Raw genomic sequence first — 20,405 nt, forward strand, 5'->3', positions numbered from 1 at the left:
CTTTTTTTATTAGATTAGCTAATAATTGATCAATTTTATATGTTTTCAAAGAATCAGCCTAGATTTTGTTATTTCTGTGGGTTTTTGTTTCAAATTTATCTATTTTTCTCTAATTTGTATAGCTTCTCTTTTGTACTTATTTTATATTTGTTTATTTGTTGGCTTTCTAATTTTTAAAAATGCCTATTTAATTCATTAATCCTGTCTTTTTCTATTTTGTTAATGTATGTTTGTAAGGATATTTTTCCCCTGAGGACTGCCTTAGCTACATCCCAGAAATTGTGGTATGTTGTTTCATCATTATTGTTTTCTTTTAAATATTTGTTGTTTCAAATGATTTGTTCTTTGACATTCTATATTTAGGATTTCATTTTTGAGTCTCTATTTGGTTCTGTGTCTTTTGTTTGTGGTCTCTGAACCAACTGCTATTGTTATGGTCTGACTCTTTACTTTTTACTTTTATTTGTTTGTAATATCTCTGTAGTACATAGTACTAGTACATAGTCAATTTTTAGAAATGTCTCTTGAGATCATGAGAAATATGTATGTTCTTTAGCTGTTTCATTTAGAAGACTGGTCTCTAGGGATTATTCAGCCCTCCCTCACCCCCACCCCCCTTTTTTTGTTTATCTTTTGGTTAGATTTATCCAGAAAGGATAGAAAGATATTGAATTCTCCTGCCACGGTTGTATTACTACCTATGCCTTTTTTGTAGCTCAGATAGTATTTCCTTTATTTATTATCTATACATTTTGAGAGTATGTTTATTATTGATATTGATTTGTTGTCTTTATTCCTTTCAGCATGGCCTCTTGGCCTTTTTAATTTTTTTAAAAATCTTTTTGCTTTTCCAGATAGCATAATTTTAACTCTTATTTTTTTTGGGATTCACTTCATGCTTAATAAATTTTCTCTATCTCTTCAGTTTTGTTTTGTATTAAGTCTATTTTTTAACTATTATAAATAAAATATAGAGTTTTGTTTTCTTATCAAATATAACTTTTTCATTTTATTAGGATATTTAATCCATTGACATTTAAAGTTTTAAGTTGGATTCAATTTCCCCCATCTATCTCTAATATTGTTTTTTTCCCAATTTATGATTTTTCTCACTTTCTACTGTAAACACAGTACTATATTCCTTCAATTGCTTTACCTTAATCTCTCTTAGGTTGCCTTGCTCCCATTGTTTCTCTTCCACCTTATTCCAAATCCTCTTTTCTCTCATTTATTTTCCTTTTACCTTTTTTTTGTTGTTATTTCTTAAAAATTAGTTTCTTTATCGCTCCTGCTTTTGTCTGGTTATATAATTTCTCCCATCTTATTCAAGTGGATTCTCATTTCCTCTCATCCCCTTTAAATAGTCCTCTTTAGTTTTTAAAATTTCATTTTTTGTATCTCTTTCCAAAAAACATCACTCATTTTTCATTATCTATTGCCTCTGTGTACTCTAGACCTTTGTCTTCTCACTCATTCATGACCAGTGTACTTATCTAGGCTCATACTTTTCTATGCATTTCTCATGTAATCCAATCTTCTAGTTTCTGCCATTGCCTTACTGAGCTTGCCCCATGGATTCCCTTTTTTTGTTGTGCCTCACTTCCAAAACAATTTCAGTTATTTCATTATGTCAAGAGAGTGCCTTGCCCCATAGGTAAGCCTTTCCCCCACCATATCCTTGATTATGCAGTGCACTAATGATTTATATACCTTTATTTGGTTATCTTGTTTTCCCCACTTGCCTCAAAAATCCCCTACCTTGGTCCATTTTCTCTCACACCTCAGGTCCCAGTTGTCCACAGGAATTCTGATTCCTCTCAACATGGAATGAGAAAATTTTTCAGGTACCAAATCCCCTAGATCACAAGGTCTCTGTCTCCATTCACATACTATCAATCTTCATCACTATCAATACATTGATCAGTCGAACACCTTCCTTTAACCAGAGCAAGATCTCTTTCTTTTCTCCTCATCTTTTTAATTCTTTCTTCCTCATCCTCACCATTTTCTCTATAGGGTCTTCCCTTTTTTGTGACAATGGGAATCATCTCCTCATTAGGTATTTCCCTATTTGACCCTGGCATGTCTCACATTTCTTTAAGTCAGCTCACTCCTTTCTCCATCTTTCATGTATCCTCATATATCTATCTCTATCTCTATCTCTATCTCTATCTCTATATCTATATCTATATCTATCTATTTGCCTCACCAAAAAAAAAAAAAAAACCATTGATTCACCTGTAGGGAGTGCATTGCTAGGTTTTATCCACAAAGTCCCTTGACTACCTCTTCACTGTTAGCTTCATCAGAGTTGCTTTTACTTTTGTCTCATTGTGTATATTTAGAAATGACATCTCTTTTTAGTCTTTCAATTCACAGTTGCTACTGCTGTCCTTGGCTGTTGCATTATTACATTCCTCCTGAATTTTTTTTTAACCCTCACCTTCCATCTTAAAGTCAATACTGTATATTGGATCCAAAGCAGAAGAGTGGTAAGGGCTAGACAATGGAGGTTAAGTGAGTTGCACAGGGTGACCTACCTAGGAATTACCTGAGGCCAGCTTTGAACCCAGGACCTTCTATCTCTGGACCTGGCTCTCAATTCATTGAGCTACCTAGCTGCCCCTATATTTCTTTTTTCTCATATATGGTAAAGCTCACATTTAAGCTTTGGAATAGCTAGATTACACACTAGATAAATTAGATTAGATAAAAAAGATAGATTACACAGTGCTAGACTGGGAGTCAGGAAGTTTCATTTTCCTGAGTTCATATCTGATTTCAGAACTTTAATAGCTGTGTGACCTTGGCAAATCACTTTACCCTATTTCCCTCAGTTTTCTTATCCATAAATTGAACTGGAGAAGGCAATACCAAATCACTCAAGTATTTTTACCAACCTTGATTGGATCATCAAGAGTCAGAAATAACTGAAAAATGATAGAACAATAACAAAGCTCAGATTTTCAGGATAAATTACTCTGAGGTACATCCTGATCTCTCTTACTCTTCAAAACATATTATTCCTTTCCATCCTATGGTTTTATGTGTATGTATCTCTCTGTTTAAAGAATAGTCTTACATTGTTTGAATTTCCTTTGTATTTGAAAGTCTTTCTCTTGATTGCTTACAGAACTTGTTTCTGAATTGAATCATTAACTTGAATGCCTCTGTGCCTTTGGTTTTCAGGTTTAGGTTTTTTCTTAGAGTTATCAGTAAATTATTTCAATTGGTATTTTCTTTTTTTTCATAAATTTTGGGCAGTTCCCTTCTCTTTTACCTATTGTAGTTTTGAGGTTTTTTTGGCCCATTATGTTCTTCTAAGAGGCTTATGATCTTTTAATATTATTATTTTCTTTTTTCTAGATTTTCTTTCATTTCAGTATATTTACATCCCTGTTTATTGTTTTCTCTTGTTTCTTAGGCAGCACTTGCCTATCTCAGATTCCAGTTTTTCTATTCTATCCATTATTTTTGCTAGTTTGCTCATAATTCTCTTCCTTTTTGAGCCATTCAGGAACAGTGTACTCTGGGTTCATATTTTTCTTGTGTTCCTTAGCATCCTCTTTCTCATCAGAATCTCTGTTCTAAGTGACTTATGGGCCTTTGTTGGATATATTCTTTCCCTCAGATTTAGTGCAGTGTTGTGCCCCCCTACCCCTGTCTGTCTGTCTATTCAGCTCTCTCTCTCTCTCTCTCAATCTCTCTCTCTCTCTCTCTTTCTCTCTCTCTCTCTCTCTCTCTCTCTCTCTCTCTCTCTCTCTCTCTCTCTCTCTCTCTCTCTCTCTCTCTCTCTCTCTCTCTCTCTCCCTCTCTCTCTCCTCCCCTCTCCTCTCTCCCCCTCTCCTCCTTGTCCTATCCCCATTACCTCTGTTCTCTTAGTTCTCTGATCTGACACCATCAGTTAATAGACTGTCTGTGCTAATCCTGTAATGATGTTCACTTTGGTTCTGATAGTTCTGAGCTTTACCCTCTGGTGTCAGAGTTTTATTCACAGTGGGACTAGCAGGTCATAGAGCTATTGCACTGGTCTCACTGGTTTGTCCACTCCAGCACTAGCAGTTCAGAGTTTTATAGTGCTGATAATATGGGGTTGTGGTTTCTAGATTTCCTTCATGACCTAGGAAAACTTACACAGCTTGTATTCAAGTCTCCTGGGCAATGGAAAAAGGGAGGATAAATTTTGGTTGTTTTAAATCATGTAGATATGTGAGGCTACTTTATCTTCAATTTTTTTCATCTTCTGTTTTTGAGAGTTTTGAGAGGTTGTGGGAATGAGAAAAAATGTCTGGTGCTCCTTTTTTATCACACATTCCAGGAATCCCAAATAGTTCATTTAATTGATGCAATTTTATATCTTTATAAATGAATCATTTTATTAAAGTCAGAAGATGGTTTAGCCATATTTCTGATATATATTGTTTTCCCTCTAATTTAACAAACTACATCTTTTTGAAGTCTCCCATCTCTTATTGCTAGAGCTTTCTCTCTGTGGTTACCACTGGTTTATTGTGCGTGTGTGTGCGTGTATGTGTGTGTGTGTGTGTGTGTGTGTGTGTGTGTGTGTTTATGTGTATATATTCTATGTACATAGTTGTTGGCTTGACTCTTTCATTAGAATGTGAATTTCTTGAGGTCAGGGACTGTGTTTTTGCCAGTCTTTGTATCTTCAGCACTTAGGAGAGTGCCTGGCACATAATAAATACTTAATAAGTTCTTGTTGATGGTAATCACTTCCTGATATCTGTTGCATATATGCCATGCATACTTTTGATCTCTTGGAAATCACAGTAGTACAATGTTTGCAAATTTAATTGTACAATGCTATATTATATATGTGAACTCAGTTTTATGAAGTTCCTTTGTTATATTTTCTGCATCAAAAATTTTGTTATATCAGGCAAAAATTAATGTGCAAATATGCTTACAAAAATGTAATTCTGCCACATGAGAAAAGTGTACTTGACAATAAGTACAGTGATGTGTTTTGGTGCAAGTGCAAAGTGATTATGAAGTTGGGTTTGTTTTAAAAAAAATAAAAGATAGGGAAGGGATGTATACGCAATGGGTCTTTGGTATGGAGAATAGAGTTGGAGAGGAGAACCCCCCCCTTCTACAAAGCGGGGTATAGGGGGGATAGCAGATGTAACGAGTTAGCTCAGAGAGAGGAGAGGGGGTTTGAAGATTTTCACCCTTCTGCCTTCCCTCCTTAGCTATAGCTGCTCTCCCCAATTTCCTCTGGTCCCTCTTGTCACCCCTCTATTACTCGAGACCAAAAGGTCTTGCCTTGATCCGTTCACTCTTACTCAGCTCAGTGAACAGACAACTTTTAATATTAACTCAATCAGGTAATACAAAAGGAAATAACGGGCAGGGAAGAATGGGAAAAGGAAAGTGGGAAAAGGGGGCCCCTGTCTCTATCTAAACTCTTTTCCTCCCTCTTTGAGTTTGGGAGGAACTCAGGCCTTGGCAGCTTGAGCCCTCTGAGAGAAAGTTAGGTTGACTCATCCCTGGACAACAGGAGCTGAGGTAAAGTCTGCTCAGGTTTCTCTTCAGAAAGTCCCTGCAATTGGGAAGTGTTGGGGGGGAAAATTTCCAGTCACCAACAGGAAAAATGGGTAACCCTCAGGAGAAAGTCTTTATCCACCTTCTCTCTTCGATGTCTCAAGACCGAGGGACCCTCACTGCTTTCCAGCCAGAGTCTTCTTTCCTCAAAATTCACTCCTAGGATCCCACCCCCATCGAGGTGATCAATTTCATATTCTCTTCAGTCTGGCACTTTTTCTTTAGCGCCAGCCTCTATCACAGTTTTCATTTTTTTCTCCCTTTGGCAAGTTATGGAGATAGCAGAGGTAACTAAAATCCTTCAAACTGTGATTATAGGTCATCTCCTTGCTCTATAAGTATTAAAATAGTTGTAATTCTTAGAACAACTTAAGGCTGGTATAAACTGTTATATTTTGCTGATTAAGCATTTTTGATGCAGTACATATGGATATTGTATGGATATGGCATTGAACTTTGAGATGGCTATTTTACTTTGACTCACTAGCAATTATCTCTTGTCAAGAGGACAGTTGGGTTGCTCAGTGGACTGAGAGCCTGGGCTAGAGAGAGGAGGTCCTGAGTTCAAATTTGACCGCAGACACTTTCTAGCTGTGTGACCCTGGGCAAGTCACTTAACTCCTATTGCTTAGCCCATAACACTCTTATACCTTGGAACCAATATATAATATTGATTCTAAGACAGAAAGAAAGTTTGTTTTTTTCTTAAATGTTCTCAGGTGCCCCTGGAGAGGGGAAGGGGAGCAGCTCAACCCCATGACCTTGAAGGCTTTCTAGTAATGACCTCTGCAGAATTGTGTTTTGGGATGACAGAATGTGTGCCTTAGGTTCACCACCATGGCTATAAATGATGGCAAAACGATCTTTTAATAGTGACTAATTGTGACATTTAGATATGGTTGAGCTCTTTTCTCTATTTACATTCCTTTTAAATAGTTCTGTATGTGATAAGTATTGACAATTTACTTTTATAGTTTTGAGCTGTCCTCACTGTACTACACATGTTTGAACTATTCTGTCAGAGTGTTGAAAAGGCAAAAACTTTAATTTGGAATCAGGGTTTTATTAAAACTTTGTTATAAGAGATGCTTATATCAGTCCACACTACTTGGAAACATTTTTCTTCACTGGGAGTAAAAAATGAATGTTTTCCTAAATTTGTTTGCATCCAATTAATGAAAAACCCTAAAACCTATTGCCCTTTTCTCTGATAGTTATTTATGGTATTAAAATAAAATATCAAATAACAGGAACCTAATTGAATAGAATCCTTACTTTCTACAAGCCTATTTAAGTAGGAAGAACTTCATCTTGAGAAAACAAATTTGTATAATTGATTTCTTAATAAATAAGACCTAAAATTTTTTTAAGGGGATGCCATGGACTCACTAGATATCTAGACTAATCTCCTATATTGTCTATATGTCTTGTTCACAGTACTTTGCAAAGAAAATTATTCTAGGGAATCACTAAGTCAATCAAGAAAATTTAAGGGAGAGAGAACTTTGAAACATGGAAATGACAATGCATTTATGATCAGTAGACCTATTTTGTCCCTGGCTTTGTAATTAGCCACAATACTCTGTTAATGGTAGTAATTCTTAATATTTACATAGTAGTTTAAAGAGTTTTTTGTCCGTAACAATGCTGTAGTGGGTTAGGTATTACAAACATCTCCATTTTATGGAGAAGAAACTGAGGTGCTGAGATAGAATACAACTTATTTCAGCTAAAGTGACAGAATCAATTTTGTAAATTCAGTGCTTTTTTAAAAAATTAGGTAACATTTAATCTTTCTGAGCCTTCCTAACTTATCTCCAATCATTTCTTGTTTATAATAGCATTTTAAAGTTTGGTGTGCAAATTTTCCTCTTTTACAAAATGAATAAAATAAGCCACTGAGAGGCTATGACTTGTTGAGGGGAAATTCAAACAGAAGGTACTTGATTCAATGTTCAATATTCTTTTGATTATTCCATGTAACCTTTCTTTGCTCCACACCATATTACCTCTCAAGTGAGCCAAATAATACTTGTAGCACCTAAAGTTTAGAATTGTTATTAGAAATGTGATTTGTAATAAGTAATAAGGGTAGTGATGTTGTCAGACTAGGACCATAGCAAGATTACACTATAAACTATCACAATAAAGCACTATTCATTTCTTTTAATAATAGAGATTTCATATGTATTACATAGAGATTTTTTTTTAAAAATCACCTTAAATGTGTTACCCTGATATTTAATTAAACCCAAATGCCTGGATAGATTATTATCACTCTTCTTTAAATGTTGGCATGCTTATACTCAAGGAAAAGGAAGCATGAGCCCAAGAAATTTTGAATATAAAGTAGCTCCTGCCATCTGCATTTGCCCTCTGAGTTTTGCAGTTTTGAGCTTAAGGCACATCTTCACCAAAAGCATAATATATCTCCTTGTCTCAAAATATGGTACAATATGTATATATTTGTGTGTAGAATGACAAATAATCTTTGAACAAAGAAGATTCAGTATTCTCTTGAATTCATTTTTTGTTCACTTCACATGATATAGTCAATTTTGCTTGTTCCATTTAAAAAACAGCTGTACTCCTCTGTCCCCAGTTCTTGAAATTGATGTATTCATTTCATTAATGACTTTGTAACAATGAAGGAGGTGCTATTACATACTATGGAGATTGTATTTGAATTTAGGATTCATCCAGGTCTGTAGCCTCTGGAAATGCTCACCTACCTTATTTCCCTTGTATCTTTGATACGTGCAAGAACTTCATGTCATTGTGTTGAACTAGCAAACTCTGACAATTACCTTTCCGCAGAGGTTCTAACCACTTGCCCCTTTGGATTGAATAACATATGTTTTTCTTACTCTCCAGGATGTCTAGGCGCTGTGGCCATTAGGCATTATAATGTTAGGTTTGCAAATTCAACCTTTATAAGACATGTATTTTTCCCTTACCCCCGGAGAAAGAATCTATGTAAAAGAAACATAACAGTATATAATTTCATATATACATATATCTTTTTGTTAAATTATTGTTTCTCTAGTAGGAGGAGGTGAGGGAGGGGAGAGATACCTGGGAATTTTAATGTAAGAAACAAACAAGTAAAAATACAATTCAGTTCTCTTTTGCAAGGTGCTTCCTCTGGTCTTTTCCCAGGCCAAGATTGTTCATTAAAATTATTCAGCATTTAGCTTCATCTTAGAATTCTTTTCATTTACATTAAGATAATCATATATGTTTTTTGTTCTGCCTTCTTAATTCTGCATCAGTTCATGTTGTCTCTTCTTTGAATTTCTTATATTTATTGTTTTTTCAGTATTCCATTACATTTTCAGATTTTTGTACCATCTAAGTATGGCTATCAATACTTTTGGGATTTTTCTTTTACCTCTTTAGTGTGTGTGTGCCCTGCCCTGTAGTGAGAACTCTGGATCAGAGCTTTGAGCAGTTTAGTGACTTTTCTCACATAATTGCAAATTGTTTCCTAGAATGGTTGGACCAATTTAGAGCTCTACCAAAGGTATATTGGTTGCACAAACTTTCTGCTTCCTTTCTTCACACATTGTAAAAAGAGAAAGAAATAGAGTGACATAATGACCTAATGCCACTGACAATATAAAGGTCCCCATGACGAGTTTGATTGTTTTTTTTTCTGACCATTTGCCTTTTTTGTTTTAAACCCCACCCCCCCACCCCCCGCCCAAGGGTATGAGAAAGAAATTCCTTAAACTTCCTTTTACTTTATTTAGAATTGGATGCAATTTTATTTTTATACACTTTTTAATTATTTCCCTAGTAGTCTATTACTATTAGCAGTGGCTGAATTGCTTAAATTATCAGGTTCTATCGCATCTTTCTTAAAGGATCTACATTCTTTGCCTTGAACCAAAATTTTTAAATAAAATTCAGCATAAAAATAAACATAGTTTTATAGCATATATATGTATATAAGATTATGTGTAGACATACATAAATGCGCACACACATACATATATACATACCCAGCACTACAAATTGCCCTGAGAGGAGCCTAATGAAAGTGGGTGTTATATAAGGCTAGTTCTGGCCAGGGAAGTTTGAAAATGAATATTTGCTAAAGGAGGCAGACAGTGTGGCATATGTACACAGGGGAATCAATGTGTGTGGTAGAAAGAAAACTGGAAAACTATAAGTTAGAAAACATGAAATAAGAAATTTGACCTGAAATGAATGACTTAGTGTTTCTGGGCCTCACTTTTCACATATGGAAAATGAAGAATTTAGGTTCTTTGTTCTCTAACATCCATCCTAGAACAGTCCTGTGGTGATACAGGAAAAAAAAGAAACATTTTCATGAAGAATCTCTCACCTTTTTATTTTGTTGTTTAATAGTGCTAGTATATTTATTGATCCCTAGGAAGTTAAAGCTTGATATATAGGCCTGTAGTTGTTGTCTTTGATTTGGGGACCCTAAAACTTATTCTTAAACATAGCAGCTATAAGAAGGTTCAGTATTTCAGGGAAACAAACTGAGAGTGTTGGTTATTTTTTGCAGTCATACAGTGGGCTAATGTGAATGTTTGTTTTCATTGAATTGAAGAAGGCGTTCTATAGAGTTAAATGAGTTTTGTAAAAATTGTCATTACATATTGTCAGATCTATAAAATGAGAGCAGAAAGATGACTTTGAGAAGGAAAGTTTTCTTCAAAGAGGTGGTTGATTTTTATTTTCCACCTCAAATTCTTCTGTGACAACTAACCAGAATTCTCAGGAAGCAATCAATTGTACAAGTAGTAGTTTTCCCTTTATATTTTAAACATTGATAGGTCCTGGGGCTGTTCGTTTATTTTCAAATCAAAAAGTACATTCTCAGGCTATGGTCAAAGGCATAACTGACCAACTCAGAAGGCTTTAGAAATGAGTATTTCTTAGTCTCACAAATAAAATGTTCTCTAGCAGTGAAAACTCAAGCCATAGCTCTGTAAATAACATGGAACTATTTGGGATCACTTCTGATTTGAGAAAAGGAATGAACTCTTACTGAGACAATAGTGGCCAAAGAGCTTTTCACATTAGTATCAAAGGGAAAAGACTCTGGACCTGTTTGTGCTACAGTTGCATGGGCACTACTAAACGAGTATCCCTCTTTACAACCATCAGCTTTCAACATGCTGAGTAACCCAGGTTCAACTATATTTGAAAATCCACCAAAGGATTGTGTTTTTTTTGGTGAAAGAACCCTGTCCTCCAAGATAGGTTTCAATCAATATATAATTTATATACATTTTAGTTGTCTGAGATTCATAGATTTGTTTAAATGATTTGCCATGAGTAATACTAAAATTACATTTGCTTAGAGGAAAATTTTAGTATAATACTAAAAGATTTCTGAAGTTCTACAATATTAATCTTCTCTGTGTTATCTTCCTCAATTGTAAAAATGGAGGGTGGGATTGACTAGATTAGTGGTATTAACTCAAATAGAAATGGGGCCTACTGAACCATACATAAGAATCATTAGGGGCCACCTATTGACTTATGAGAAACCACATATTAATACTGTCTATAACCTATTACATCTTTATTGATTTGTTAAATAATTCCCAATTGCATTTTAATCTACTTCTGGCACATCATTGACATCTCTGTCTGGCCTAGATGACCCTTCCTGCTACAAATACTGTGAATCTATGATAATTTATGGAATTTAGATATTGTGGACCCAGAAATAATAAATCACTTTGGGGATATTCAGAATTAAAAAAAATTATTTTAAAATATAACTTCAGTTTTTATCTTGTTAATTTAATGATTGCTGTTATTTTCTCTTGCTAATATTTACAGAGCACATACAAGTGCTCATATACATATATAAGTATAAAATTTAAAATCATTGGGATTAGCTTTCTTCTGTCTATGATGCAAAATTTCCTCTTGTTGAAGAGCAAGAAAAAAAAATCAGCTGATTGTTTTATCTATATGATACCAAACTTATTTTTTTAAAACTGAATTGACTCATTGCTTTGACTTTGTCTTTTACATGCTATCTATATAGTGCTGTACACAGTTCAGACACAAGCCAATCCATATTTATGATAAAATTTGATACAGTGGTACAGATGAAAAGATAATAGATTAAGCTATAGAGTATGGTTTCTATTCCTAGTTATGCTACTAACTCAGTGGTCCTGCACAAGTCACTCAGATATTTTCTGGTCAGGTCTAATTCATCTGAAAAAATTAGGTGATTAGATTCATTGACATAAGGTCACTTTGTACTCTTAAATTTCTATGATATTATTTTTCATTACATTTTCCTTTTATTTTATTTCCTATCTCCAAGTCTGTCAATTGGGGCAGGGAAATTATTAGTAAATAATGAAAAATGTTCGTTTTTTGCAGAATACACCTAATGCTTTCCTCCCCTTACAACACATACATGAATGCATCTACCACCTCCATCACACACATTGCTTCGCTAATTAATAAAAATAACTTCATTATAATAATAGCTGGCAGTTATATAATGCTTTAAGGCTTCTAAAACATTTTACAAATATTGTCACATTTAATCATCACAATAACCATAGGATGTAAGTGCTATCGTTATAACAGTTTATACATAAGGAAACCAAGGGAGATAGAAGTGACATAATTTGCCCAGAGTCACATAGGTAATTAGTGAACTATGGTCTTCCTAACCTCAGGTCTAGCATGCCTTTCATCATACTACCTACTTGCTTCTATCAGATATATAAACTGAATTCTAGGAAAATGCTAGAACCTTTGGACTAATTTTTCCCCTCTTTCTTTCAGGGACAAATATGATAATATTTGGATAATTCCATAAAGATTTCATAAGATGGTCTTGACCTCATACTAAAAAATTCTCTTGAATAAATCCTATTTTCTTCTAGAAATATTATAAATATTCAGAAACAATTTGATATATTTGCATAGCAAAGTTTAGACTGGCATTTCTTGGAGCTTATTCCAGGACTCTGCACTAAAGAGTCTTGGGATGACTGAGTAGCAATTTGATATTGTAGATAGAGATCTAGGCTCCAAGCCAAGGAGGCTTGGGTTCAAATTTCACCTCTGTCAAATGCTGGCTATGTGACTTTGGACATGCCAGAAAATTGCTCAGTACTCTAGACAGATTTCTAAGAGTACAAACTACAGGAAAACTGTTGGTCTTCATTGGTCAATGGAATGTCCTCAGTTGAGGGTATTCTAAAGCAATGAAATTTCAGGTCTTTTTTCTTATCCTTAACCATGGTCATTGTTTAAAACAGGGATCTATGTATTATTTCATAGCACTCATATTTGTATTAGATGCCATAAGGTTTATGACATTTTATTATGCATTTTAGTTCATTTACATGCATGGTTTAGCTTTTAAAATATCATAGATTACAAATTCCCTGAAGAGAGGCTCTTTGTCTTATTCATGCTAGCAATTCTTTAAGTGCTCTGTGAATTACAGGCACTTCACAAATATCTTTTTAATTAAATATAGCTCAAGCCTCTAGTTAAGGTCAGAAGGAACATTTTCTTTGTTAAGTAGTTAGTTAAGTAGTAGTTAAGTAGTAGAAGGAAGTTATAAAAAGTTATTTGGACCTTAGAATAACATACTTTTCCCCTTCATATTAGCATTGAATATGTTTCCAGTAGCAATTAAAGAACTCAAGTTAAACCATTGTTTTTAGATGTACACCAAAAAGAAAGGCTTTAGTATCTAATTGCCTTTTTCATCAACAAAAATTGAGGCATAAGATTGGGCAAATCTGGGGATCTAATCCTGTAAAAAATTATTTTATTAAATGCTTTGTTAAAAATAATATTGTGCATCAGTGAGAGAGGCAGCATGTGTCAGTATACCATCACTGGAAGCATTAGACCTGCTACCTTGGAGAAATGATGAAATACTTATAATTTTGTTGAATATGCTTTCAGATGTGGTCAATGTGTTGGAAGGTTTTTCTACTGCCCTGTTTTTATGTATTTTTTTAAAAAACTATAATTTTAATTTTTGCAGATTATACATTGATATAACTTTTTAATCTCCATTTTCTGATATTTTGCAACCCATGTTCTCTCTCTCTCTCTCCCCTACCCCTTCCACCTCCCCAAGAAGGTAGTCAATATCATATAATACACATTTCATCAAGTTGTGAAAGATGATAAATACTGCTTTCACTAGAGAAAAATCCATAGAGGAAATAAAATAAAGACTAGTATGTTTCAAGTTGCATTCAAACTCCATCCATTCCTTCTGTGACAGTAGGGTATCCCCCCCCTTTTTTTTTTTTATGATTTTCATGGAGTTGTCCTGGGTCCATTCATAGTTGATCATCCCACATTGTTGTTATTGTGTACACTATTCTCCTTGTTCTGCTCACTTCATTTTACATAACTTCGTATAAATCTTTCCAGGTTTTTTTGTGATCATTTTGTTTGTTATTTATTATGGCACAGTTGTATTCCATTACAAGAATATACCACATGTTCAGCCATTCTCCAATTGATGTACATCCTTTCAGTTTCCATTTCTTTGCTACCACAAATAGAGCTGCTATAAATATTCTCTTACAGATAGATTCTTTACTTCTATTTCTAATATCTTTGGGAAATAGGCCTTTTAGTGCTATTTCTGGGTCACAGTATATGTACAATTTTATGTCCCCTTAGGCTTGGTTCCAGATTTATTATGGCACAATAGTATTCTGTTACTAGGTTCCTTCTTTAGTCTCTTCCAGCTCTAAATCTGTGATTATATTCTATGATTCTCCTATTTTTTCAGACTTCCATGTAGGATTTGATGTTTCTGGAATTCAGCAATACAGCTACTAGCAAATAATAGAATTGTATTACATTGCATAAATGGTTGGATATCTTATGTTGTTTTCACTTTGATTTGGAAATAACTTTTTATACCTTTTCCTAGTAAATACAGGAATATGCACTTTGCTTATTGGTGCTTTCTGAGAAATAGTTTTCATCAATTCAACAAACATTTCTTGAGATTCTCAAGACCCAATAGATAGATGTATACATACATACATGGCAAGTCCTTCTCTAAAAGAGTTTACAGTTTAATCGAAGGGGAATGCCAAATTCTCAAATGATTATCATAAAAAATAAAAGTAAGTTTAAATGTACTTTGCTTGGATTTTTTCTTTTATTCAGAAATTTTAGGAGGGAATAATCACTTTCATTTGTAAGGGACAAGGAAAATTTCATTAAGGAGGTATCATCTAAGTTCAGTCTTATAGTCAGATGGAAAAAAGAAAAGAGAGATGTAAACTCCAGTTATTTTGTGATATGAAGAAAAAAATAGATAATTGCAGAAGGCAAGGTAAAAATAGGGGATGGAGAGGAATTGATTTTGGCTAGAAAGTAGGCAGCATCATGTATAGAGTGCTGGGCCTGGAATAAGGAAGATTGAGTTGAAGTCCAATCTGAAATATGAGCCTATGTGACCCTGAGCAAGTTACCTAACCCCTTTCTGCCTCAGTTCTCTCATTTATAAAAGGTTTTTGTGAGGACCAAGTGAAATAATATTTGTAAAGCTTTTTGCAAACCTTAAGGAAATATATGTAAATGCGGTTATTGCTTTTAATATCAAAATTTGAAGGTCAAATAGTTTGAAATATGGCTAGACAGCTAAATTTTAGAGGATCTTATGGGCTGGACTCTGGATTTTATTTTTTAGTTTGCTGGGCAGTAAATAGCATAGTCATAGCAGGTTGTTGTTGTTTTTTTTTAATCCTTACCTTCCATTTTAGAATTAATACTGTGTATTGTTTCTAAGGCGGAAGAGTGGTAAGGGCTAGGCAATGGGGGTCAAGTGACTTGCCCAGGGTCACACAGTTGGGCAGTGTCTGTGGCCAGATGTGACCGTAGCACCTCCCATCTCCAGACCTGGCTCTCAATCCACGGAGCCATCCAGTTGCCCCTTTGTCATGGAAGGTTTCTGAACAGTTCAGTGAGGTGATCAGAATGATACATTATGAAGATTATGCAGAATGCAGCATTGGAAGAGAAATCTTCTTGATGGCAGAGATTAAGTCATTTCTAGCTTTATATCCCTAGCACATAGTATTTAGTTAATTAATGCCCATCAAATTGAATTGATTATTGGAGAGGGCATAGGGTATAGGTGTAACGACTTTTCGTGCCACTGGACCCAGGCTTCCAATGCCGAGAGAGAGTGGGACTGTCTCTGTGCATCGACTTTTCCACTTAAATCTCCTTCACACACAAGTGTCTTTGTGCACACTCATCTGTCATAGATGAAAACGCACAACCACAATGGTCATCCTCGGTTACCGAGAGACGACTACTACTATAGACTAAGGACAATAATACTATTTATTGGGCTCAAATCATATCTTATTATAGCCCCATTACTACCCCCATTAGTAAAGTACATATATAAGTAGCCAGGGCAAGGTAACGATAACTACGATGTAGGAGTTAAGAATGTTAAAGTGGGGCAGCTGGGTGGCTCAGCAGGAAGAGAGCCAGGCCTGGAGTCAGAAGGACTTGAATTCAAATCTGGCCTCAGACATTTCCCAACTGTGTGACCCTGGGCAAAGTTACTTAACCCCAATTGCCTAGCCCATATCTTTCTGTCTTGGAACCAACATATAGCATCAATTCTAAGACAGAAAGTAATTTTTTTTTTTAAAGAGTGGAAAGGGGAACATAGCAGCTTGCCCCAAACTACCTCCTAATTTAAGACCATAGTTACAGATAATATACTAAATTAGCAGAAGCCAGCTATGTCCCAATAATGGCCCCTTGGTTTGCAAGCTACACATAAACTCCAGACATGAACAGTAAAATTAGAGAAACATCGCGCTAATTAAAGAACTTTAAGCTGGCACTGATAACATTGAGAGAATATGGATATGTTATTGAGAAATCCCTAAGATGGTATAAATAAGTTAGGCCATCATCCCCAAACTGAATCCTCCAGGACCCAAAATCCTGTCCCTTTATCTACCACAGGTTGCTGTTGCCCAAATGCTCTGCCCCCCCTGCGGACAGGGACCCCAGTCACTCTATACGGTCCCCCTCTTTCCTATATCTCTTCCCGTCCTCTACCTCCATCTCTTATGCTATTCTCACTCCATTACAACACTATCTGCCTCTGTCCTCTTTCTCCCCCATCCCCCGCCTTATCAAAATGCGACTAATATGTGACTCTCTGTTTGCTCTCAGCAAGATCTTTCCCAACAAATATCCAAAGAATCAGGCTTAGTCATCATCAACCCTTTGTGATCTCCTTCTGTGGACATAATAAACAAGGGCACCTGGGCTATGATTTAATTTGTTTGCAGCAAAACTATCCAAAGATCCCTTGGTTGAAAAAGCAAGGGTGGATGTACGAACCCATTTCATCACCACCACCTTGGGATCAATTCATGTTTAGGTTTTAACAGCACAATTGTTTAGGAGACTGTTAAAGTTGTATAGACAAGAATTAAGTGCCTATGCTAGGATGGTTACATGAGAATGGAAAAAGACTAGATATAAGAAGGATTGTGTAGAGACTCAGAAATAAAAATGGAATGTGACAGTTTATATGGAACAAGAGAGCATATAGTCAAAGATGATTCCAAGGTTGTGGTCCTAGAATGCCTGGGTGTTCTTGTGTTGATCTCAACAGAAATAAAGAAGTAGGAAGGAAGACAGTGACTTCAAGAAGTCATGATCATTTTTAGACCCTATCAAACAGATAATAGACCCTCTGCTCAAAGATTTTCAATGAGGAAGACCTTCCTAAGGCAGCACATTCCACTTTGAGGTAATACTAATTATTAGGAATTTTTCTTTACTTCAAGTTTAACTTTGACTTATTGTTCTTAGATCTTGAAATTCTTGAAGACCACTCTTGTTCTCTGACCCATCCATCAAATCTTTTTCTAGGCTAAACTACTTCATTTTCTTCAACTTATTCTGATGATAAATAATTTTGAGGTCCTTCATTGTTCTAGTCATCCTCCTATGTATGTTCCTAATCTTAGTGCTAACCTTCCTAAAATGTGGCATCCAAGATTAGATGTAATAATATTCCAGATGTCTGAACAGAGCAAAATACCTCAAATCTATCTTCTCCCTAGATGTTATTTAGAAATTTATGACTGAAGGATAGAAGACAAGATAGGGTAGAAGATATATTTGGCAGTCCTAGAGATGGGAGGTCCTAGGTTCAAATCTGGCCTCAGCCACTTCCTAGCTGTGTGACCCTGGGCAAGTCACTTGACCCCCATTGCCTAGCCCTTACCACTCTTCTGCCTTGGAGCCAATACACAGTATTGACTCCAAGACGGAAGGTAAGGGTTTTAATTAAAAAAAAAAAAAAGAAGAAGATATACTTGGAAATTATCTGCATGAAGGTGACTTTTAAAATGAAATCAGTGTTATTTTCCTAGATAAAGAATAGATTAAAAACCAAAGGAACCAGAGCAAAAAATGGGTTTTAACACGTTTAACTCACTTCAGTTTAGTGCTCTTGAACTCCTAAAATTACTTTGTATTTCTTGATACATGCTTTATATTTTCTAATCTGTTTCATGTTGTATCTCTCCAGTAGAATAGAAGCTATTGAAGGGCAGAGCCTGTTTTATTTTGACCTTTTGTATCTCTAGTACCTATTGTGATTCCTTGACTATGATGGGTGCTTGGGAAATGTGACTGAAAGACCTGAGTTCCCCTTTTATCTCATACATAATGACTGTATTGGCTAAGCGAATCATACCCCCTCGGTGTCCCAAATCATTTGAAAACTATAAATTGCTGAACTGTTGTGGTTCTGCAATACTGGAGAGTGTTCCTTATCAGGAGTTATATATGCCGAAGAAATCACAAATCTGTACCACCTTTTAAAAAAGAAGTTTTTTGAATTTAATTTTGAATGGTGTGTGTGTTTGAAACCCCAAATTACTGTCATAGTTGTATTTAAGGCCTTAAATCATAGTATATGAAAAGTTTAACTTTCATAGTCTGATCTTTAGTATTACATACTTGGCTTCTTGTATAAATTTTTGCTCTTCTAAGAATATGAACCATTGAGCAACTTTTCCGTTTTAAATGTTGACATCTTTTTCAATGGTTTTTTGCTTCAGAGAATTTTGAAGAGATCATGTGTACAGGATTGTAGGTTAAAGTTATAACCTGAGAAATTGGTGACTGTGTCTATGTGATGAATATAGAAACTCTTCCCTGTCTCCTATTTCAGAGTCCAACTGAAAAGTCAAATATTAAATTCTTTTGTTTTTTTTTCCTGTAATATCTCTTGTATCTGCCTCTTCTTTTTGTCATCACCCAAGTACTTACTGTCTATTAGAACTTTTCTCCTTTCTAGAGTGTTCTGCTTATGGAATGTTTAAAAGTCCTCGGCCCTTCATTTTATGCCCTCCACAACTGTGTACTGAACATCATTTAATTTTATTTTGATGATCTTTTGCCCATCGGTATCTCTCAATATTTTGGTGATCATCATTGACAGTTATTTTTATTTACCTCTGTACAAAATAGTCATGTAATAAGAGAGAGAGATGTAGTTATGAAGTCACGGCCAAATGATGTTCTTCTTTTTGTTTTGTTTTTGAAGTGTGTGTAGCACTACTAACTACCTTTTTTCCCCCCCACAGACTCACATTTCAAGACTTCCTCCTGGCGCTGTAGCGGGACAGTCAGTGGCAATTGAAGGAGGAGTTTGCCGTTTGGAGAGCTCAGTGAACTGAACACCTCTAGCTCAGCATGAAGTGTTTAAATGGCACTTTGGGGATCTGAGCTAGTTTTAAAACAGATATTGGGTATTTTATTCTCATTTTATCATTCTTACTGCAACCACGTGCACCATAACTTGAGACACAAGTGCTGCTGTAGTCTCTACTCTTAGTGATGTGTGAGTGTGTGACAGTGTAAGGGTATGACTATGTGAGCAGATGTATGTGTGTGTGTTTCCCTCAATGGAATAGAATCTCCTTTCCTCATCGTGCAAATAAAAACCAGGTATAATTAAATTAACATCATAAAATTTTTACAATGTTTACAAAAATGAGCTAAATTTGCAGGAAAAACATTTTGACTTATTAAAGCTGTAGCAACTGTCTTTCCTGTTAAGTTTGAAATGAAAAGAATTCATAGCTAGTTGTTTATATGATTGAACAATGGTTGTGCTACATTTATTATAATAATTAATAATAAAGGTTCTTTATTTTTTAATGGTTTAAGTGAACTCATTGGTGACTTAAACCCTTATCCTCATCCCTAATACAGGGCATTTTTCTTTAACAAAAGAATGGTTTCAGTGAAACAATCTAGCTAAGAATTAAGGCCAGACCTTTTTAAAACTAGTCTTACGTATGATAAAGGTTGTACCTCTTTCCTCAAGCTTTTATAAGCTTAAATGTTGCCTAGCTTCAAGCTCTATATACTATATTATGAAATTACCTAAAGATAGAGTACAGTAATGCACAGTCTTTAGTTTGTGTATAATGGAATATTATTTGCAATGTAACACTGTAAATATGGCAAACAAAGTTTATGGAGAGATTCAATATTATCTTTGTTCCTTGTTTAAATATATTTTTAAGATAAAGGTGCAAAAATAAAACATACATATTACTGTCTGTGGTGTGTGTCTTCTTCCCAGGCTCTCTAAAAAAAGAAAATTAAACTCTTACCTTTTGTCTTAGAATCAGTATTATGTAATGGTTTTAAGGCAGAACTAAAGTAAGAGCTAGATAATTAAGTGACTTGCCCAGAGTCACACAACTAGGAAGTGCCTGAGGCCAGATTTGAACCTAGGAACCCCCATTTCTAGGTCTAGCTCTCAATCC

At 35.1% G+C, this 20,405-nt stretch overlaps 1 protein-coding gene across 16 annotated transcripts in view; it reads left to right on the forward strand.

The window, feature by feature from the left end:
• The window catches only part of TASP1 (taspase 1), a 255,250-nt gene extending 235,055 nt beyond the window's left edge, over positions 1-20,195 (forward strand). For 13 of the 16 annotated variants that reach the window (XM_016427703.2, XM_007476676.2, XM_056813880.1 and 10 more), the window contains one exon: positions 19,212-20,195. In XM_016427703.2, the coding sequence (XP_016283189.1) occupies positions 19,212-19,245 (34 nt within the window). In that variant the 3' untranslated portion in view covers positions 19,246-20,195. Of the gene's footprint in view, positions 1-237; positions 285-19,211 lie in introns of all 16 variants that reach the window. The other 3 variants (XM_016427708.2, XM_056813878.1, XM_016427713.2) reach the window with 1 other exon arrangement.
• Positions 20,196-20,405: the final 210 nt, after the last annotated feature.

Source organism: Monodelphis domestica, chromosome 1 (genome assembly GCF_027887165.1).
Source record: "Monodelphis domestica isolate mMonDom1 chromosome 1, mMonDom1.pri, whole genome shotgun sequence".
In the NCBI taxonomy this organism is placed as follows: domain Eukaryota; kingdom Metazoa; phylum Chordata; class Mammalia; order Didelphimorphia; family Didelphidae; genus Monodelphis; species Monodelphis domestica.